At 48.0% G+C, this 23,565-nt stretch overlaps 1 protein-coding gene across 2 annotated transcripts in view; it reads right to left on the bottom strand.

Moving 5' to 3' along the window:
• rxfp2b (relaxin family peptide receptor 2b) overlaps positions 1–23,565 on the bottom strand; it is a 246,366-nt gene that overhangs the window by 137,233 nt on the left and 85,568 nt on the right. For both annotated transcript variants that reach the window (XM_072476985.1, XM_072476986.1), the window contains exons 6-7: positions 21,543–21,614; positions 2,444–2,515 (exon numbers count right to left, since the gene is read on the bottom strand). In XM_072476985.1, coding sequence (XP_072333086.1) covers positions 2,444–2,515; positions 21,543–21,614 — 144 coding nt within the window. The remainder of the gene's footprint in view (positions 1–2,443; positions 2,516–21,542; positions 21,615–23,565) is intronic.

Raw genomic sequence — 23,565 nt, 5'->3', positions numbered from 1 at the left:
TTGCGTGATGGATTGGAGTACATTGACGACCTTTTGTAGTTTCCTGCGGTCTTGTGCAGGGCAGGATCCATACCAATCTGTGGTAGAACCAGAAAGAATGCTTTCTATGGTGCATCTGTAAACGTTGGTGAGAGTCGCAGCTGACATGCCAAATATCTTCAGTCTTCTGAGAAAGTAGAGTCGTTGGTGGGCTTTCTTAACTATAGTGTTGGCATGGGGGGACCAGGATAGGTTGTACTTGAAGTTCTCGACCCTTTCTACTTCGTTCTCATTGATGTAGACAGGGGCATGTTCTCCACTAAGCTTCCTGACATCGATGACAATCTCCTTTGTTTTGTTGATATTAAGGGAGAGATTATTGTCGTTGCACCAGTTCACCAAATTCTCTATCTCATTCCTGTACTCTGTCTCGCCAATTTTTGAGATCTGACCCACTACTATGGTGTCATCAGCAAATTTGAAAATCGAGTTGGCGGGCAATTTGGCCACACAGTCATAGGTGTATAAATAAGGAGTATAGAATAGTGGTGAGGACACAGCCTTGTGGGGCACCGGTGTTGAGGATGATCGTGGAGGAGGTGTTGTTGCCTACTATCCTTACTGATTGTGGCCTGTGGGTTAGGAAGTTCAGGATCCAATCGCAGAGGAAGGAGCTGAGGCCCCAGCCATGGAGTTTGGAGATGTGTTTCGTAGGAATGATGGTGTTGAAGGCTGAGCTGTAGTCAATAAATAGGAGTCTGACATAGGTGTCTTTGTTATCTAGGTGTTCCAGGGTTGAATGCAGGGCCAGGGAGATGGCGTCTGCTGTGGACCTGTTGCAGCGGTAGGCGAACTGTAGTGGATCCAGGCAATCCGGGAGGCTGGAGTTGATTCGTGCCATGACTAACCTTTCGAAGTACTTCATAATGACGGATGTCAGAGCCACTGGACGATAATCATTAAGGCACGCTGCTTGCCTTTTCTTTGGTTCAGGGATGATGGTCGTCTTTTTGAAGCAGATAGGGACCTCAGATTGTTGTAAAGAGAGGTAGAAGATGCAAATACCCCCACCAGCTGATCTGCGCAAGACCTGAGTGCTCATCGAGTACCTCATCCGGGCCAGTGGCTTTCCGTGGGTTGACCTTCGAGAAGGCTGCTCTGACATCTGCAATGGTGATCATAGATACAAGTTCATCTGAGGCTTCTGCGGTGGAGGGCGTGCTCTCGCTGACCTCTTGCTCAAAGCGTGCATAGAATGCGTTGAGCTCACCAGAGAGGGGTGCATTGGAGCCAGCGATTTTACTTGCCTTCATCTTGTAGTCTGTTATGTCTTGCAGGCCTTGCCATAGTCGGCGGGGCTCCGTTTGGCTAGCCTGGGACTCTAGCTTGGCCCGGTACTGTCTTTTGGCATCTTTGATGGATCTCCTTAGATCATATCTGCCTTTCTTGTATAGGTCAGGGTCAACCCAGGTACCTGCTGCTCTTGTCCTTCTAGATGGTAGTGGTCGTGGGATTGGAAGGTATTGCCGAAGGAACTTTGGTGAGTTCCATACAGTGCACCTTGTAGACGGTACATACGCCTCCCACTGTTCGTTGGTGGTGGGGAAGTGAATATTTGTGGAAGGGGTAACTTTGTGTTGGATAGTGTTGAGCTTCTTGAGTGTTGTTGGAGCTGCATTCACCCAGGCAAGTGAAACCATCACACTCCTGACTTGCACATTGGTGGACAGGTTTTAGGGGATCAGGAGCTGTGCTACTTGCTGCAGGATTCCTAGATTTGACCTGCTCTTGTAGCCACAGTATTTATATGGCTAGTTTAGTTCAGTTTTTGATCAGTGGTAACCCCCAGGATGTTGATAATGAGGGATTGAGCAATGACAATGCCGTTGAATGTCGAGGGGCGATGGCTAGATCCACTCTTGTTGGAGATTGTCGTTGCCTGGCACTTGTATGGTGTGAATGTTCCACACTAGGAATATTATTTTGTAAAATGTTCACCATAATGGCAAACTTGTTTGTGGAGGTGATAAGCTTAATTTCTAACTTCACTGATTATTTGATATGATGAGTTAACCTTACATTATTTTTGGTGATTCAGTATGCAGGAGATAGAAGCAGAAAATCATGAGTAAACATTTAAATTGCAAAGATCAGGCAATATACTTAACTTATCAACTAATTAGCCTAACACGTATATATTGCAAATCGAGCTCAGACATTAAAAAATCTCTTTACTAGATAAAGAACGTTTTAAAATTAAAGTCTCTATGCGGACAGAATATCCCATTTAAAAAGAAATGTTTATTTTATAAAACACTTAATTAATACATACTGAAAAACATTCAAATGCTTTGAAAGTTATTCAAAATAAATTGGAAATGTTCACACTGTAAAATATAGTGTGAAATTGATGATACTGCACAGAAACCAGTATAGAAGTACTTGGGGAATGGTTGATACATACAAAAAATGCAGTCTATGAAGATCTTGAAATACTCTTGGCTTCAGAGCGGTGATCCGATTCTGACTGATGTACCTAGAAAATAAAATGTAACATGCAAAAAGATAACCCTGCAAACACAGCCATTGTAATTATTTATCGTAGAATTATGAAGGTTAAAAAACTGGAGATGAGTTTATTATGATTCTGGACCAGACCCCAACAGGGTCTAGGATACTGGACCGAAATCCAATATTTTAGTTCATTTAAATAAAAGCAAATTACTGCAGATGCTGGAATCTGAAACAAAGGAGAAAATGCTGGGAAATCTCAGCAAGTCTGGCAGCATCTGTAGGGAGAGAAAAGAGCTAACGTTTCGAGTCCGATGACAACATTAGCTCTTTTCTCTCCCTACAGATGCTGCCAGACTTGCTGAGATTTTCCAGCGTTTTCTCTTTCATTTTAGTTTATTTGTAAGACCGTGCGGAAATATTTATTCGCTCCAGGGGTGACTGCATGAAGAAATAAAGCTTGGTTATTTTTAAAACAAAACTCTATTAGGACTACAATATTAAACTTCCCAAAAAGAATAGCTGCCAATTTACACCTTAAACATTACTACTCAATTTCCTATTAAACAACACGAAAAGAAACATACAGATCTCAATCTATCTTACTGTGGGAAAATTGTGGACTCAGCATCAGACAGGTCAGAATACAACTCCTCCCTCCAAGGCCCTCTCCAAAAATAAAACTACTCTCTCCACAGCTTCTCAAAATGTAGGCTCTCTCCACAGCTTCTTTAAAACTGCCTCTCTCCATAGCTTCTCCATGCCTCGATAGGGAGAGAGCATGTTAAAGAAATGATGTAAGCCACTTGAGGCCAGAATAGGTGGTCAGAATGGGAGTGAAGAGGTGCTCGAGTCTACATTGTTAAGCTTGTAAAGACTGTGTTGTCCCAGCCCGGGGAGTGGGGACACATCAGTCCAGTCTCAGCCATGCCCAGCATGTTGTGCACAGTCTGTTATCGTTGACGAATGTGATATAAAATAGTTACTTTAGAGATATTAGTTATTGTAATGTAAATATAGGCTGGTCTGATTCTGTTAGTTCACAGACAAAGGATTTCAGAACGCATGGCAAAGCAAGGGGAGGGATGTCCAGCTAAGGAGGAGAAAAGGATGCTGGGTAATAGGAGGCCAGAGGAAGGGATGAGAAGTGAGCCAATCAGGATGTATGGCCAGGTCAGGAGGGGTATAGGATGACCTATGGGAATCGTGTATGTGAAACTTGATGCCATTTGAATGTATTTGCAGAAATCCCTTTGTCTCCTTCTTCATTCGTTTTCCAGGGGTATAGGAGACTGGTTCTGTGTCCTGTGTCTGTGAGAAACGAATCAGACTTGCAAGTCAAATAAAATAACTAATGCTATACCTGCAAATCCATCTCGACTTTTATTGAGGCCAGACTGACGGGTAAAGAAATTTATATTTGTCATTTGGTGCCCGAAACCCTGGATTTCTCAAGATGGTCATTGGCCAGCTGCGAACTCAGAATTAGACTGATTATGGACAAAAGGAGAGTGGAAAAAGGGGCCCACAATGTATTGCTGGAAAATGACCGCGCATTGATTTTCCCCCTCTTCTTATGGTCTGATTGGTCTGGTCACTCGCGGTTAGTACGGAAAGATCATCTCGATGAAATCAAAGGTCAGTCTGGGGATTAGAAAATTAAACTGATGGGATATCATAATTGATAGTTCAGTTTTGGGTTAATTGTGGAACTGATGGGACATCGGGGAGATGGTTTAGTTGCATGAGTGTTGTTGATGAACTGATGGGACATCGGAAGATGGTTCAGTTCTACGAGTGTTTTTGATGAACTGATGGGACATCGGAAAGATGGTTCAGTTCCACGAGTGTTTTTAAAACTATAGTTGATTAAGCTAAAATTGTATCCTTGGACTGAAGTGGCGGGAAACGATAAATTTTAAAACAAACTGGATGCTGCATGTTAGTTAAAGCAGAAGTCTCTCAAAGGGTTAACAGCAGCTTGAGTTAACAGGCAGCTTGTGGCGTAATTGGATACCTTTCCTTCGAGTCAGTGAACTCCAGCAAAGTTACGTTTTGAATTAATTAAAGGAAACCAGTGGGTTTCTCCACCTCTTTGATAAAAGTTATTATTTTCGAAAGCAATTGAAATGAAATGAAATGAAAATCGCTTATTGTCACAAGTAGGCTTCAAATGAAGTTACTGTGAAAAACCCCTAGTGGCCATATTCCAGCACCTGTTCGAGGAGGCTGTTACGGGAATTGAACCGTGCTGCTGGCCTGTCTTGGTCTGCTTTCAAAGCCAGTGATTTAGCCCTGTGCTAAACAGCCCCTATTGAAATTGCCAGAATCTTAAGTTTTACTTACTTGAAATAATGTTTATCTCATTTTATTTGTGAATTAATAGAAACTTAAAGAAACTCACTGATACCATTTTAAAAAGTGTAAATCTGGAAATGACAGTTGACTTTGCTCCGGTATACATCACCGCAGCTAACTGCTCCCTCATTGATAGCAGCCAACATTTTTGTGAATGTAAGAAAAACTTGTTAAAAGAAAAATTGTTAAGATAAAGAATTAATTAAGTTGTAAAAGTTATACAAGTTTGTGTTAAGCAAATCGTAAATTTAGTTCTGAGTTGAGATCAGAGCTAAGCTTGCAGGTTGCAGTAATTCAATTTGAATTTTCAAACATTTTAAGTTTTAAAAGAACACTGTTAGAACCTTTTCAATAATTTTGCCAAGGAGCAAAAATTGCCATTGGTTATAAATAGGCAAAAAAAAAAAAATATATATAATAATAATAAAAAAGGAAGAGCCAAAGTATGAAAGCTAAAGAGTTAATTAGATTATGGAGACAATATTGTCAAAATGAGAGGGATAAGATCATGTTATTAAGTTGGCAAGAAAATGCCCTTAAAATGGGGATTCCAATTAGTGAAGAGGAAAAAACAAAACAATGGGCTACGTAGTTCAATGGCTGGCCTGGCATTGACAGAGACAGAAGATGACGAATTGGACAATTTGACCAGGTCGGCTAGGATTCCGACTGCACCTGTAGCATTGTCTGCACTAATTCCAGAACCACCAGAGTATCATAATTTATATCCAGTCACTGCTCCCCAGATTCAAATCATGCCAGCCCCTCCAGCCCCTTCGGTACCATCTTCACTGTCTGAGAGAGAAGGGGGGGCTCTGTTCCACAAGCCCAATTAGCTCTAGGACCCTATCTCGGACAGCGAGAGAAGGGCCTGATCCTATCCAGAAACAATCAAGCATACCACCTAAATCCCTTCAGACCGATAAGGGGGAACAGAAAACTCCGAGAACAAAGGGAGAGGAAAGGGATGGTTCTGAGGAGAAGGAGCTCGAAGTCTTGGAAGAGCCAGAGGAAATAGCTAGAGTGCCCCCTGGTGAGACTCTGAGACAGTTGCCGATTAGGAAAATACCAAACCCTGATGCTGTGACGGCGGCCGTCCAGCCCACGATAGACGTTTATTTCCCATGGAGACCCAGTGAGATGATGGCTATTATGGCTACAATCACAGACAGAACAAAATCTCTTGCTGCTTTCGTGGATCACCTGAGAACTACCATCTCAATTTATCAAGCTGAAGGCCCTACTCCAGCAGGGTTTAACCCCAGCAGAGTACCGCAATCGTCTTAATCATTTGAATTATGCTAGCGACGCCACACTTCAGCAAGCCCATGCGTTGGACGATGATAGACGGACACAAATCCTGAATGCGTTGAATAACACATTTCAAAAGCCCATAAATATTTCTGCTATCTTAGAACTCAAACCTAAAAAGATTGAAGAGCCAGAGGAATTTCTGGAACGTTTTAATGAAATCTACCGTGGGCAGTCAGGCGACTTGCCGTATCAAAATGGTCAGAATTCCCCATAATATTGTGCTATGTTAATGCGTTGCCTACCACCTTCCGTGGCTACTGCCGTGAAATGTAGTAACATGAATTGGACAGAGAACGACCCTTCCCGAATGGCCAGGGCAGTCAGATTTTATTGGAAGGAGGGTGTAGGCCAGGACGGAGGCTCAGTTACAAAGATTAAGACTGAGTATGTAATGAAAAAGGATGATCTGAGACCCCAACCAGCGGCAGAAACCAGCTGGAACCCCAATATTGTGACTTTGAGTGGGTGGATCAACATGGGGGAGGATATCAAACCCACCCAAATGGACCCTCAGCTCCTCTTTATGGCCCACCGTATGCACCAACAGCTTTACAACTGCCGCCCCCTCTGAGGGGCCATTGGTCTACTGGGAAAAAAGGACGGGGCAGATATAGAGGGAACAATGCATGTTTTAATTGCGGCCGTGCAGATCACTGGCAACAGGAATGCCCCTTTAAAAGACAGGCAGCAGAAGGAGACTACCCAACCCAAAGGAGGGGGTACCCACCAAGGGGAGGACAGACGAGATACACTGACTTCTCCCAGGCAAACCCTTTCCCAACACAGGATTGACTAGCTAATTTAGTCATAAGGACTCTCCAATCGGACAGGGAACCTATTATCTCTCTGCAGATAGGAGATCAACATCACCCATTTGTAATCGACACTGGAGCAGCCATGTCTTCAGTGCAATCAGAACTTCGACTACCACTATCTGACCACACGCAGCATTTGTCGAGGTTCCAAGGACAGGTGTGTGAGTATCCTATTTCTGAACCTGTGACAGTCACTTACGAGAATAAGTCTGCAGATCATCAGTTTGTAGTGACTACTGGATTAGACTGTAACTTGTTGGCCCGAGATTTACTGTGTATCGTCCAGCTACAGCTAGAGTGCGGAGACGAAGGGGTAATGGTTCAATCATGGAGGATGAGACAACAGTGCTATATTTCTATCACCCCTCAGTGGTGGACGTTAGACATTGAACATTCACTGCATCACGTTACCCTGGCCTATGACAGAACCAGACAAAACAGGGTGTTGGAGGACAAATACCGGCTGTTAATTGGGACCGAATGGCCAGTCAAGGTTACAGCCATAGTCACGGGAAAAGAAGGTATGGCCGATTTTGTTACAATACCACCACATTTATGGCCACAGTCAGCTTCAGTAAGCCCTCATATTACACGTCAGGTCCACAACCAATACCATGCCAAGGATCTGGGGCCTATGGTAAGGAGGGCAGTGGATCATTTAGATCCAACAGAGAACGCACTTCAAGTCATGCCAGACGGCACTGCCATAAAATATTTTGAGGTTCCTGAAACGATTAACACTCGACTTCAGCCAACCCACAGCTCTGGAAGAATAGGGGATTCCTTATCTCGGCCGGCAGGGAAATATCCCACCGGGGTTTAGTTAATGACCTACTGCAGGCCCTCCTTATGCCCGCGCAGATTTCCGTCATTAAATGCGCTGCCCACACAAACGGTAAGACCCCAGTTGACGTTGGTAATGAACAAGCAGATTGTGCAGCGCGGACAGCCGCACAAATTCAGCAAGTGATGGTGCCTAAAATGTTAGGTCAGACTAAACGTTCTGCAATGAATAGGTCTGCCTCTGACAAGTCAATGCCAACCATCCAAGACGTCATAAGGTTACAGGAGGACGCTCCTGAGAGTGATAAACAAATGTGGAAACGGTTAGGTTGTACATATGATTCTGTTTCCTCTTTATGGACCACGCCAGCACATCAGACTTGTATGTCTGATGTACTGGCTTTATGGGTCGTTGAATGTGTACACTTTGCAACTCATTGTGGGGCTCGGGGGACTAGTGATTTGTTGCTGGACACTTGGTGGCACCCTAAAATGCAGGGGTTGGCTCAGAGTATCAGCACTCGGTGTTTGATTTGTCAGCAATATAACACCGGCAAAGGTATCCCTTGTGGTATGAGGCAAACCCCGTTGCCCACTGGTCCCTTTGAGACGCTCCAGGTGGATTACATTGAGTTGGAAAGGTATCAATGTTGTCAATATTATAAATATGTTTTGGTTATTGTGGATGTGTTCAGTAGATGTGTTGAAGAGTATCCGACTATCGATAATAAAGCTGCTACTGTGGTTAAAGTTCTGATGCGGGAAATCATTCCCCGGTACAGTATACCAGCTCAGTTGAGTTCCGATAACGGGCCTCATTTTCTTGGACAGATTAACCTGCCTCCCTTCCCCAGTGCTATTTTACAGGTGTGGAGCATGATGGGGTGGCTACGCACCGCCTGTGTGACCACGGCCTCACCTCGCTTGGAGTGACATCGGGGACGGACATGGAAAAGGGACATATTATCTACATTTGTAACCCCAACCAAACTACAAGGACATTTTATTTATGCAGAGGTGATGTTCTTCAATGCCCCCGTATACGAGGACATGGTATCGACTCATGGAAGGTCATCAAATTAACGGACAATGCAGGACTCATGAAGCAATTGCACCGGTCCCGGCGATGGGAAGGGAACATTACATGGACATTGCCTTGTTTTTGGAGTACATGTAAATTTGATTTTGGATGTGTTAAGATCGGTGCGATAAAGGTAAAATCAGACCGTCAGGAGAGAGTAGGAAGAGGTTGTGGGAGAGAGAGGGGGATAGAGAGGACGGAGCGTGTGAGAAGGGGAGTACAACTAGAACGTAGGTTATCAGGAGATACACTTAATTCATTTAGAGGCCAAACTGAGGAAAACCCGGGTAGTATGAATCTCTTTTACCAGATTTACCACCGCTTGTATGGCCAGGGACGGCTTGTCTGCTACCCGAACCCCGCAGCGGTGTCTAGGTTATTTTCTGTTTCACCGCTTTGGGGCACTCCCCAAACGGTGGTTCATTGTCAGCATTCCGAGCCACCGCACGAGCAAGTCACTCTTCCTTACGATCCGGGTGCAGCACCACCGGCTATTTGCCTTCCCCTTCCTCGGGATAATTCCCACTCACAGTATGATAGGCTGCAACGGTGGAGGGCGTACATACCTAGCCACTTCACTCCCAATAGGGATTCCCGGTCATACGAGAATTGTTTCAGCAGTGAAGGATACGGCTGTTTGTTGGTAGAGGTGGAAACAAATATAACATGTCTGTTCCCCACCTGTATGGACAGGAGGTGTCATGTCACCCAGGCGTCTGGCCAATGCGTTTGTTACAACACCACCTGCTTTCCATTGAACGCCGGCCTCCAGCTCCTTTGTGGCTGGGTGAATGTCTCTCATATCACTGCTGGGACTAGGGCTTGCCGCATTGCTAGGCGGCCCGAATGGGCGTTTCAAAGCTGGATAAACTGGGCTACTGGGGGATCCCTACTCAACCGATATACTGATTGTGATGCTAGCCTGTACATGGAGCAAGGATACTACTTTTTATTTAATGGCACAGCGACCAATGTTTTGTCACCCCCATTTCCCTGCCAAATTGCTATTGAGACTCTAGTCCCTACCACAGTCCCCTGCCCTGCATAATCAGTTAGCACGCTGGGCAGTCTCAGCTGAATTCTGCGAGAACTGGAAACAACCTCAGGTTCTCGCACCCAACCGGGGCCACTCAGCCGGGTGGGGAATTCTGAGCGTCTTGTAGCTGCGGTTGTTTGCAATGCAGAACCGGTATGCTCTTGACTATCTTCTGGTCCGTGAGGGTGGGGTATGCGCCATAGTACAGGGCAAGTGTATCATGGGAGTTCAAGACTTAACCGCTAACATCACTAAATTTATGGATCGCATACGGGATCACCTGGACGGAATGCAGGATCCTGGCTCTTGGGGTAACTGGGGATTTGGAGGTTGGAAGGACTGGTTGATAAATATGGCCATGTATTTAGCAGTGGCTATTGGCTGCATCTTTGAGGACCCAGACATCATTAAATGCGTGATGGGTAGAATGCGGGGTGCACTGGAACAGATAGATGCCCCAAAAATCTTGGCTGTTAGGATCCACGAGAGTGCAGCGGATGAAGGGGGCTAACTACAGGAATTGGAAATGCAGCGGCGAATCTTTTTAGATGAGGGACCGTAGCTATGGATTGAATAGTTTGGTTATCATGAAATGATAAAAGGAGGGAATGACGAATGTGATATAAAATAGTTACTTTAGAGATATTAGTTATTGTAATGTAAATATAGGCTGGTCTGATTCTGTTAGTTCACAGACGAAGGATTTCAGAACGCATGGTAAAGCAAGGGGGAGGGGTGTCCAGCTAAGGAGGAGAAAAGGATGCTGGGTAATTGGAGGCCAGAGGAAGGGATGAGAAGTGAGCCAATTAGGATGTATGGTCAGGTCAGGAGGGGTATAGGATGACCTATGGGAATCGTGTATGTGAAACTTGATGCCATTTGAATGTATTTGCAGAAATCCCTTTGTCTCCTTCTTCATTCGTTTTCCAGGGGTATAGGAGACTGTTTCTGTGTTCTGTGTCTGTGAGAAACTAATCAGACTTGCAAGTCAAATAAAATAACTAATGCTATACCTGCAAATCCATCTCGACTTTTATTGAGGCCAGACTGACGGGTAAAGAAATTTATATTTGTCATCGTAACATCACGCGCCTTGGCCTGTGGGATTTCTGGCATCATACTGGGATGCAAGTGGCACACTCAGTCAGATGAGACATCTGCAGTTTTAGGACAAGGAAAAGGCATTGTGAGGATATCCAAAGATGTCGGGCATGCGGGTGGAGGGGGCTGGTCGTAAATGTTTTACTGTGCAAGTGACCCCATCCGGGGGGAGGGGGGGGGGTGGTTGGTGGTGAGGTCAACATGGGGCATACGGACATACATATGGATGCACAGATTAGGAACAGAAGTAGGTCATCTGGCCCTTTGAGCCTTCTCTGTCATTCAATAAGATCATGGCTGATTGGATTGTAACTTCAACCCCATATTCCTGCCTACCCCCAATAGTCTTTCACTCCTTTGTTAATCAAGAATCTGTCCATTCCTGCCTTTAAATATTCAAAGTTTCTGCTGCCTTTTGAAGAAGAGTTCCAAAGACTCAAGGCCCTCTGAGAGAACAAATTTCTCTTAATCTCTGTCTGAGCAACCCCTTATTCATAAACAGTGACCCCTAGTTCTAGATTCTCTAAAAAGAGGACACATCCACTCCGCATCCATCCTGTCAATAGCCCTCAGGATCTTAAAGGTTTTAATCAAGATGCTTCTTACTCTTCTAAACTCTAGTGGATACAAACCTAATCTCTCCAGTCTTTCCTCATAAGGTAGCCTGCCCATTCCTGATATTAGTCCAGCAATCCTTCTCTGAACTGCTTCTAACACATTTATATCTTTCCTTTAATAAGGAGCCTGATACTGTATACAATGCTCCTGATGTGGTTTCACCAATACCCTTTACAATTGAACCATAACCTCTCGACTTTTGTAATCAATTCCCTTCACAATAATAGACAGCCCCCAAAGAATGTTCAGGGGCTAACAAATGGATATCCACTACAATCAGGATGGGATCAAAGAATACATGGGAGGATTGAGAGATCTTGGATGGAGGGAAACCTGAAAATTAAGGCCCTCCAGGACAATGGAAGGAGTTTCCATACTGACCCAGGGAAGATCAAAGCTGATCTGGCAGTGAGAGCTCAGCTCCGCCATCTTCCAATCTGCATCGATGGCGCAGTACAAAATTGTGCAATCCCAAATGAGAGAGGCACAGCTGTGACATGTTGGCAGCCTCTCAATGAAGCAGGGAATCAGTACAGTAAAGCAATGATGTACATTCATGCTGAAAAGGAGCACTAACAATTGTATTATTGCATTGCATTAACCAGTTGCTCGCAGCATGGAAGCCAAGATTCCCCATTAACTTCCTCTCTGATTGGGAATCCCAATTAGGCGGATGATCGAGTGTCCCCCCCCTCCCCATGAAACAGGTGGTGAACACGATCGTGGTGGTCAAGCTGCCAAGACCCTCGGGACGTTGCTATGCTCAAATCCCCTGCCGCCACCAGCAGCACGCTACCCTCTCCACGCTGGCGGGAAAATGTAAATTAAAGCATGTATATGCATGCAATTAATGGGCCTGAAGCCTAGTCTCCCCCTCCATCATGATGCTCTGTCCCCCTCATTGGGAACTCCACGCCCCTGTCTGCTCTTTAATTCATCTCCCCTTCACGCTTCCTCTTTTTCTCTGCAGGAAGCGCCTAACTGTCTTTGATGTGGTCCAGGAGTTGTCAATCCTAGCTAGATGTTTACAAACATTGTGTTTTACATCTGGGACCTTGAAAGCTACTCAAGCATGAAGGGAGATGAATGAAACAATGCAGGCAGCTGGGTGTGTTTGGAAGCTGCCAATCACAACCTGGTTAAATTAATTTCATAGATATATGAATGAAAGGCTTGCTGATCAAAGATCTGAGGGGGTTTTAACCCAGCTGACTGGCTTCCTATTTCAAGGAATTGACAGGTGCTGTTTCATCTGCAGGTGAGTTTTAAAGCAGTGATTTTTTTTCAGTCTCTGGACTGCTCTCTCACTTCCAGGCAGGGTCTCTCTTATGGGAGGTCTCTGGTGGGGGTCTCTGTAACCAGAGGTCTCTGGTGAGGGTCCTGTAATTGGGAGGTCTCTGGTGGTGATCTACGAAATTGGGGTGGTCTCTGGTGGGGGTCTCTGCTGAGGGCTGATGCACTATCAATTACGACGAGACGAGAGTAGAATGTAATCGTGGCTTTATTACACAGAGATGTGTGGCCTCCTACAGCAGTTTACGAAATGGCTGCTATTCGGAGAGCACACACATACTGCGCCTCCTGGGCAGAGCCAGCAGGCAGGGATTTACCCCGTAATACCCATATATACAATATAATACAAGTGGTGACTACCACATTCACCCCGTTATAAAAATGAGTCCAGTGGGGGGGGGGGGGGGGGGGGGGGGGGAACTATAGACATACAGATTGGTTTTAAAATTACAGAGAAGGTTACAATTTTAGACGATCGGGCGCCTTGATCTGTCGTTGAGAGCGCCGCAGTGCTGGTGTCGGCTTGGTCTTCGGTGACTCCGGTAGCGTGTCGAAATCCTCTTCAGCCCCGGGTGGGAGCAAGGGGAGGACGGATTGTCCTCCAGCGGGGGCTGCGGTGGGGTGCGCCGGGTGTGGGGAGGGTGGAGCCGGGGCAATTGAGGGGGGTGGGGAACCAGCTGGTGCCAGGTCCCTGAGGGAGACTGTCTTGGTGGGTTTGCATGGAGTAGCTGTACCCTCTCGACCAACGGGTCCGCCTTGTGGAGCCGCACGTGCTTGCGGAGGAGAACCGGTCCTGGAGCTGCCAGCCACGTTGGGAGCGAAACCCTGGAGGTGGACGTCCTGGGGAAGGCAAAGAGACGTTCATGGGGGGTTTCGTTGGTCGCGGTGCACAGGAACGACCGAATGGAGTGAAGTGCGTCGGGGAGGACCTCCTGCTAGCGGGAGGCCGGGAGATTTCTGGACTGTAGGGCCGGCTGGACGGCCCTCCATACCGTCCCATTCTCCCACTCCACCTGCCCATTTCCCCTGGGGTTGTAGCTGATTGTCCTGCTCGAGGCAATGCCCCTGTTGAGCAGGTACTGGCGCAGCTCCTCGCTCATAAATGAGGATCCCTGGTCGCTGTGGACATAGGCGGGGAAACCGAACAGAGCGAAGATGATGTTGAGGGCTTTGATGACGGTGACAGACGTCATATCGGGGCATGGGATGGCGAAGGGGAATCTGGTATACTTGTCGACCACATTCAGAAAGTACGTGTTGCGGTCGGTGGAGGGGAGGGGCCCTTTGAAGTCCACGCTGAGGTGTTCAAAGGGGCGGGAGGCCTTCATCAGGCGCGCACGGTCTGGCCGGTAGAAGTGCGGTTTACACTCCACGCAGACCTGGCAGTCTCTGGTGATGGCCCTGACTTCCTCGATGGAGTAGGGCAGATTGCGGGTCTTAATGAAGTGGTAAAAGCGGGTGACTCCCGGGTGACAGAGATCGTCGTGCAGGGTCCGGAGTCGGTCCATTTGTGCGCTGGCACATGTACCTCGGGACAGGGCATCGGGGGGCTCGTTGAGCTTACCGGGGCGATACAAAATCTCGTAATTGTAGGTGGAGAGCTCGATCCTCCACCTCAAGATTTTATCGTTGTTGATCTTACCCGCTGTGTGTTGTTAAACATGAAGGCAACCGACCATTGGTCAGTGAGGAGAGTGAATCTCCTGCCGGCCAGGTCATGCTTCTAATGTCGCACAGTTTCAACGATCGCTCGTGCCTCTTTTTCGACGGAGTGCCGGATTTCGGAGGCATGGGTGCAGGAAAAGAATGCCACGGCCTGCCTGCCTGATTGAGGGTGGCGGCCAGAGTGACGTCTGATGCATCGCTCTCGACTTGGAAGGGGAGCGTCTTGTCGACCGCATGCATCGCGGCCTTGGCGATGTCGGCCTTGATACGGTTGAAGGCCTGGTGAGCCTCGGCCGTCAGTGGGAAAGCGGTGGATTGAATGAGTTGGCGGGCCTTGTCCGCATAGTTTGGGACCCACTGGGCGTAATACGAAAAGAACCCCAGGCATCGTTTGAGGGCCTTGGGGCAGTGGGAGAGGGGGAGTTCCATGAGGGGGCGCATGCGATTGGGGTCGGGCCCTAGAACTCCGTTCTGAACCACATAGCCGAGGATGGCTAATCGGTTCGTGCTGAACACGCACTTCTCCTTGTTGTAAGTTAGGTTGAGGAGTGTGGCCGTGTGGAGAAATTTGGAAAGGTTAGCGTCGTGGTCCTGCTGGTCGTGGCTGCAGATGGTGACGTTGTCCAGGTACGGGAAAGTGTCCCGCAACCCGTACCGGTCAACCATTTGGTCCATCTCCCGTTGGAAACCGAGACCCCGTTGGTGACGCCAAAGGGAACCCTAAGGAAATGGTAAAGGCGGCCGTCTGCTTCAAACGCAGTGTACTGGCGGTCCGCCTTACGGATGGGGAGCTGGTAGTAGGCAGATTGCAGGTCCACTGTCGAGAAGGCCGGGTACTGTGCAATCTGATTGACCATATCAGATATGCGTGGGAGGGGGTACGCATCGAGCTGCGTGTACTGATTGATGGTCTGACTGTAGTCAACGACCATCCTGTTTTTCTCCCTGGTTTTCACCACTACCACTTGGGCTCTCCAGGGAATGTTGCTGGCCTTGATGATACCTTCCCGCAGCAGCCGCTGGACCTCAGACCTGATGAATGTCCTGTCCTGGGCGCTGTACCGTCTGCTCCTGGTGGCGACGGGTTTGCAATCCGGGGTGAGGTTTGCAAACAGGGAAGGCAGGTCGACCTTAAGGGTCGCGCGGCCGCAAACAGTAAGGGGTGGTAGGGGCCCGCCAAATTTCAGGATGAGACTCTGGAGGTTGCACTGGAAGTCCAGGCCGAGTAGCAAGGCAGCGCAGAGGTTGGGGAGGACATAGAGCCGGAAGCCGCTGAACTCTATGTCCTGGACGGTGAGGGTGGCGATGCAGTACCCCCGGATCGCCACAGAGTGGGATCCGGAGGCCAAGGAGATTCTTTGGTTAGCGGGGTGTACCGCGAGGGAGCAGCGCCTTACCGTATTGGGGTGGATGAAGCTCTCAGTGCTCCCGGAGTCCAGAAGGCAGGATATCTCGTGTCCGTCGACCTTCACCTTTGTCGAAGCGGTCGCGAGGTTGTGCGGTCGTGACTGGTCGATCGTGACCGAGGCGTGATGCGGCTGGTCGGCGGCGGTTGCAGGCGATGAGCGGCCCGATGAGGTGCCCGACGGGCAGGGGTCCTGAGGTGGGTAAGATGGCGGTGCCCACGGGCCGCACGTGTCCTGGAACAGGCAAGATGGCGGCGCCCTCGGGCCGCACGTGTCCTGGGGCAGGCAAGATGGCAGTGCCCATTGGTTCTGAGGCAAGCAGGTTGCAGGCGCCCACGGGCCACACGTGTTGTGAGTGGAGCAAGATGGCGGCGCCCACGGGCCGCACGTGGTCTGAGGAGAGAAAGATGGCGGCACCCACTGGCCGCACGTGGGGGGTGCCGGGCCAATAGCAGTGATTGAGCGGGCCTGGCACACTGCAGCGAAATGTCCCTTCTTGCCACAGGCCTTGCAGAGCGCGCTCCGTGCCGGGCAGCGCTGCCGGGGGGGTTTTGTCTGTCTGTAGAAGTAGCACTTGGGTCCGCCAGGGTTGGTTGGCTACTGCACAGTGCAGGCATGGGGTTGGCTGAGTGCGGTCGCTGATGGGGTCCACGATGGAGTGGCCGCTGCAGGGTCCACGATGCACAGGGGGGTGGGCAGTGCGGTCAGCGGCATAAGCCTGTACGTTGCGTGAGGCGACCGTGAGCGAGAGCGCTAGTTTCTTGGTCGCCGCGAGGTCAAGCGTGGCCCCTTCTAAGAGGCGCTGGCGGTTGTAGTCAGACCCTATGCCCGTAACGAACGCGTCTCTCATTAGCAGGTTTGAATGTTCAGTGGCCGAAATGGCCTGGCAGTCACAGTCTCTCACCAGGGCGAGCAGGGCACGCCAGAAATCTTCCACAGACTCACCGGGAAGTTGGTGCCGCGTGGATAGGAGGTGCCTGGCGTAGGTCCTGTTGGTCTGCTGAGCGTAATTTTCCTTCAGTTGCGCCATGGCCTCTGCGTAGTTAGGCGCGTCCTGGATGAGGGGAAAAACGTTGGAGCTCAGAATTTGGAGCTTCTGTGCTTCTGAGATTGGGTCTGGCGCAGACCCGATGTCTGCTTCAAAACAGGCTAGCCAATGTTGGAAGTCCTTTTTGGCATTGTCTGCTTGAGGATGCAGCTGCAGGCGATCCGGCTTGATGCGGAGGTCCATCTCTGAAAAATCTCTGTGTAATAAATTGATGCACTATCAATTACGACGAGACGAGAGTAGAATGTAATCGAGGCTTTGTTACACAGAGATGTGTGGCCTCCTACAGCAGCTTATGAAATGGCTGCTGTTTGGAGAGCACACACATTTATACTCCACCTCCTGGGCGGAGCCAGCAGGCAGGGATCTACCCCCGTACCTGTAGTACAGGGCCTTACTGTAATACCCATATATATATATAATATAATACAACAGTGGTGACTACCACAAGGGATTTGGTGGGGGGGGGATCTGGCGGGGGTGGGGTGGGCAGGGGTGGCCATTGTGGGGGTGGCCCTCTGATGGACTTTGGGGCAGCACCTTTAAAGAATTACCCCCTTGGCCCACGGTGAGGTCCGCTTCATCAGGGCGAAGTTTGTCAACAACTGCACCAATTCCCGCCCACGTGATTCCCGGCCCAGAAGACCAGAGAATCACGTGGGCTTGGAGAATATGGTGCCTGTCGTATGAGTAGGATGCAAATAGATGACCTATTTTCATCCTCTCACTGGCGCAAGGAGCAAACCTCCATGCCGCCACCAGCGGGCGACCGGATGCTCGACGCTGTAATCATAATAATCTTTATTGTCACAAGTAGGCTTACATTAACACTGCAATGAAGTTACCATGAAAATCCCCTAGTCGCCACATTCCGGCGCCTGTTCGGGTACACAGGGGGAGAATTCAGAATGTCAAATTACCTAACAGCACGACTTTCGGGACTTGTGGGAGGAAACCGGGTACCCAGAGGAAACCCACGCAGACACAAGGAGAACGTGCAGACTCCGTATAGACAGTGACCCAAGCCGGGCATCAAACCTGGGAACCTGGAGCTGTGAAGCAACAGTGCTAACCGTTGTGCTACATGCTGCCCTGACTCTCCCTGATTGCGAATCAGCCCTCAGGCATAGTGAACCAGAGAATCTAACCCCAGATCTCAGAAGGTGCTGCCTCTTCTAGTGTGTCACTAGCATCCCAGTTTCTGTGGCAGCCTACAAGAGCTATGACTGTTCCACTATCCTCAGTGGGCTTGTAGCTGTACGCCTTCAATCAGACAAAGTTCTTCGAGGAGATCTATCTCCAGCAACGGGACAATGCATTTGGTGGAACATTGATGGTGAAACTGATCGGTGACCCTTGGGTCAAGGCAGCCGAGGACATTCTGCAGGTATGCATCTATTCTGAGATGACTCAAACCTCTGTATTACCCTCTTCTCTATCACATTAACGTCTGCGCTCTCGGATAGGGGTGCTGGTCTGCTTTTATCCTCACTTTATTGTGCATGAGGACCACCTGAGGATGACAACCTTCAACCCCCTGCATGCCTGACATTAAAATGCCTCCTCTTTAAAACACACATTGTGCCTCTCATGGCCAGGCCTGGCCTGTGTAAACTCCAAAATGCTCAGACACAATGGAGCCCTCCAGAGACAAGTCATGCTAATAAAGAGCAGAGTTCATTCTCGCTCCTATCCTATTGCTCCCCTCAACATTGTCTGAAGCCATGACTTTGGAAACATGTTCAAAGGGTCTACTGACCGCCACAAATCACCATTTGTTATTTGCATCACACTTCTCAGCGAGTGTTTAGGTGATGGGATGCACAGCACTGTGGTGAGAGCCTTGCTGCCGCAATCCAGACAGTCACAGGTTGAGAAACACTCAACGTTGTACATCTGAGCACCGGGGCAATAATGTGGCTGAGAGGTGAAGTGCTTCAGCCCCTAGAGATGGCAAGCTGCTCCACTTATTGGGGAAGCACCACGACAGCAGGATGGTTTGAAAATCTAAGAAATATTAGGAGTATGACGATGGTCAAACAGATGCGCCTCCACAGTCCTCCTCTCTCTCTCTCCCCCCCCCCCCCCCCCCCCCCCCTTTCACGTAAGGATTCCTTATGGGGGGACCTGCAGGGTCATACACTGCTATTTCTTGACTGTGTAACATTGAGGCTGACGTGTGTTCTCAACTCATCTGCTTTCAGAAAAGGTCAGGTATGGTGTCGAAGGAGAGTTGTTGACAGAGATAGAGAAGGGTCATATATCCTGGAACTTCATGTACTCTCTGCATTGCAGCAGTGTATACAAGCCGAGTCCCTCCTCAGAGCGTCTGTGCGCTCCTGTGTACTAATTGCATTTCTGACTTTCCGAATGCATATGCGGTAAGTTCACCAATAGTTTTGAGGACCTTGCCTCCTCAATATGCCTTGGCTATGCCCCTCTCAGACACCTTGTTATTATGCCGCTAATGCCTATACCCTTGAGATTGTATTATCATTCAGTTGACTGCTGAGCGGTTGCTAGGCTTCAATCACAATGTAGGGCTGCAAAGCTATGAATGGCCTTACCTATACACTTGCCGAGGTCAACAATGGTGACTACAAGTGGTGATATATTGCGCCCATGGTGGTCTTTTAAAAAAATATTTCCAATTAAGGGGCAATTTAGTATGGCCAATCCGCCTACCCTGCACATCTTTGGGTTATGGGGGCGAGATCCATGCAGACACAGGGAGAATGTGCAAACTCCACACGGAAAGTGACCTGGGACCGGGATCAAACCCAGGACCTCGACGGCGTGAGGCAGCAGTGCTAACCACTGCACCACCATGCCGCCTACCCAAGGTGGCCTTTGAGCATGGTCTGGGAGTGCATATGATGGCTCTAAACTATGCAGAGGGATCAGCTGGATAGTAACAATGATTTGTGAACCTGACGGATGCTTCATGTTATCAAGTTAAGGTGACCTTGAGGGCTTCATGATGTTTCAGCCTCCTGGAGATCCTCAGAGACACTCATAATGGCAGGCTGTAATTGCAGACAGGGTAATGTGTGGCAGGCAGCCTTTAGGATCTTGTTATTCTTATGTGATCCACATCCAAATAAATGTGAGGAAGAATGCAGGCCATCATCTGCGAGCACTTGATTTCATATTACTTGCAAAGAAGGCGACATAAAGATCTCAGTGAAGTCTAAATAGTCTTGTCTAAACACCTTCGACAAAGAGTCATCCAGACACAAAATGTTAGCTCCCTTCTCTCTCCACAGATGCTGTCAGAGCTGCTGAGATTGTCCAGTATTTTCTCTTTTATGTCTAAATAGTTGTCTGGAAATGTCCATTCCATGGCCCATTCCTCAAGCTGGGGCCTCAGCCTGCAGCCGACTTGAAGCTACCCATGCCTTAGTAATGTTTCATCCCCACCAACACCCTCCCCACTTAGACAGCTGAGCCTGAAGATGTCCCAGGAGCATTCAGCGAGATCGGCGAACGAACCATGATTGCCTGCCAATGTGGCCTATTGATGCAGCAAGAGGGTGAAGGATCCTAGTGAGGAGCCATTTGAATGAAATTTAAGGATATTCCACAATGTGCTAAATATGTTCCTGACATTGAGCAGAAGGAAACGTAGCCCATCATTGAAGTTTTTATGGCATAATCACAAAATGGCTTAGCGATATTGGAAAGCTCGCGATATTTCCGCTCCCATCTGCCGTGGGGAGCAGCGGAAAATCATGCCTTATGTTAGTTATGGGTCCAAAGACTTTTGACTCAGGTGATGATAGAGGAATGGTGCAAGACTGGGAGGGGAATGTGGATTTGATACTTTCTCTTTTGTTCTTTTCTTTCTTGATGGTAGGTGTCATAGGCGATTGAGGTATGTCAGATTACGTTTGGTAGATGTGTGCAGAATATTGTGCAGCCAAAATGTAAGACCATAAAATAAAGGAGAAGAAGTAGGCCATTCTGCTTCACCAATGATGGAGGGTGTGATGCAGGCTTCAATGCTAAGGATGTCAATCAAATCAACGGCTGTGTTCTGGATGGAGTTGATTCTCCTGAGTATTGTTTATCCCCAAGATGTTGATGATGGGTGATTCAACATGGTGATGCTGTTGAAGATCAGGGGGAGATGATTAGGTTTTTTTTGCTGTACATTAGCATGGTGCAAGTTAAACTGTTTTACCAGTCTGTGGGAGAGTACGTTGGACTTAAATAAAACTTCAAACCGTTACATATTGTTGACTAAAATATGAATTTTACATCTGTGAGCCTGTTCCGCTCATCTTTAAACATAACACATTCTGCATTTTTGGCCTCTGAGCAAGGCTCATGTTCATAATGTGAGTAGGCTGGAGCCACCCTTGGTTCATACTTGACTAGCTACTGGAAGTAGTTCTGTGGGTTAAACTGTGACCGTAACCTGATTTCATTTAGTCAATCAAGCTAAGCCTGTGCTTATGATAAGCACACAATTATTTATTAGTTGTATCCTCAAACATTAAAATAAGCCATTGTATTTAAACTGTTTACTTACAATCGTCTGAGTTTGTAAAGTCCAGCAAATGCAGTTTTTGCGATGGATCTGATCTGGTTATCATGCAAAAATCTGCAAGGCAATGAAATAACAATATTGTAACTATCTTCCTAATTATATTGATGGACAACTGCTTGGATTTTGCAATTGGAATGGCAGTGAACCTGTTGGTGTTTGCAGTCACTGTTGCTCTGAAACTGACAGCAAATTCTGGGTCTCTCACATGCAGAGAAAAATGTGGGGCGCTATTTAATGGTCTTGTCGCATCCGACATAGTGACATGACGAGGCTGGTGAATCTTGCGAGAGGCCTTGCGAGATTTAATGAGATCTTGCAAGACGTCGCGATCTGGATTTCGCCCTTGCTGGGTGAGATCCAGATCAACATATTTAAATAGGTCTTCACAGTACTCACCTGGTGCCCAGGAACTAACGACCTCACCTGGGGGACGTCGCTAGTGCGCCGTTTAGCACTGATTTCCACAAGCATAGACCAGGTGTAATGGCACCTGGGGGAGGGCGGGGGGGTCTCCCAAGCCATTAGAGGCACCTGGGTGGTCGGGCTCTGGGTAGGATAGTGCCCTGGCACTCCCGCCAGCACCTGGGCACCTTGGCACTGCAATCGCAGTGGCTATTCTGGCATGATTTTGATCACAATTCTCCCAGATTTCCTTCTCACTAATTTCTCCCCACTTCGAATTCAATGAAATTACTTCTCTTTTATCTGAACTTCAGAGAATTCCGGCCTAATTTACTCCTCCTGTCATCATAGGACAACCCTTTCACCCAGGGGCCAATTTAGCTTTACTGTCTTTAATTGAAGCATATCCTTCCTTAAAATGGAGATCAAATTAAATAGTTCATAAGGCAAGGTCTCACTAAAAGCCCCCAAAAGTGTAGCAAATCCTCTTTATTCTTGTACTCCAATCCCCTTCCATTAAAGGCCAACATGTTAGTTGCTTTCTTCATTGATTGCTGGACCTGCATGCTAACCTTTTATGTTATTTGTATAATACACATCGGCCTCTTAAGAGTTTACAAATTTCACACCTTTTAAAAAATATTCCACTTTTTTATTTTTGCAACTAAAATGAATAACCTCTCACTTCTCCACATTATACTCCATCTGCCACCTTGTTGCCCACTCACATAATCTGTCTATATCTCTTTGCAGTCTTTTTGTGTCTTCCCCACAGCTTGCAATTCCACCTAGCTTTGTATTGTCAGCAAATGTAGATACATTACTCTGTCACTTTGGGAAGGATTTTCTGGATGGATCTTCCGGTCACTCCAAAGGCGACCGCACCGCAATGGGCTACTTGGCAGATGAATGGGTATGCCACAAAAAGTGCCATAGACATCAAGATGGACTGGAAGTTCCCGCCACCAGCCAAAGGGGAGAACTTCAATGGATACAGGCCCAGCCTTTCTACACAAGATAACCAGCCCTCCCAATCCAAGTGTCAGTTGTGTGGACTAAATTTCTATTTTAATTCCAACTCTATGTCACCATAATTTATTTTGCTATCTGTAAAATTTGGAAACTAAACGTGAACTGAATTTTACTTCCCGGCTTGGTGTCTGTAAGAATACTTCAATGTGATTGGCTGCTCACCCTTGTTTCTGACATTAATGTTACAAGATGCCTTCCCTTGTGTTGACGCAGATCTAAACAAGGTCAAAGTAAAACACATCACATTTCCATGCCTTCCATGAGTTCTGAATTGGAGATATTTGACTCAAAACCTTGGGAGGGATTCTCCGATCCCCCCCGCCGGGCCGGAGAATCGCCGGGGGGGTGCCGTGAATCCCGCCTCCGCCGGCTGCCGAATTCTCCGGCGCCGGGGTTTTGGCGGGGGTGGGAATCACGCCACGCTGGTCGGCATGCCTATGGCAGTGGCCCCCCCGGCGATCCTCCGACCCGCGTGGGCCAAGTGGCCGCCCGTTTTAGGCCGGTCCTGCCGGCGTAAATTGGACCAGGTACTTACTGGCGGGACCTGTCTCTGCGGGCGGCCTCCGGGGTC

Source organism: Scyliorhinus torazame, chromosome 15, assembly GCF_047496885.1.
Source record: "Scyliorhinus torazame isolate Kashiwa2021f chromosome 15, sScyTor2.1, whole genome shotgun sequence".
In the NCBI taxonomy this organism is placed as follows: domain Eukaryota; kingdom Metazoa; phylum Chordata; class Chondrichthyes; order Carcharhiniformes; family Scyliorhinidae; genus Scyliorhinus; species Scyliorhinus torazame.
This window is presented reverse-complemented; position numbering and strand designations above follow the sequence as displayed.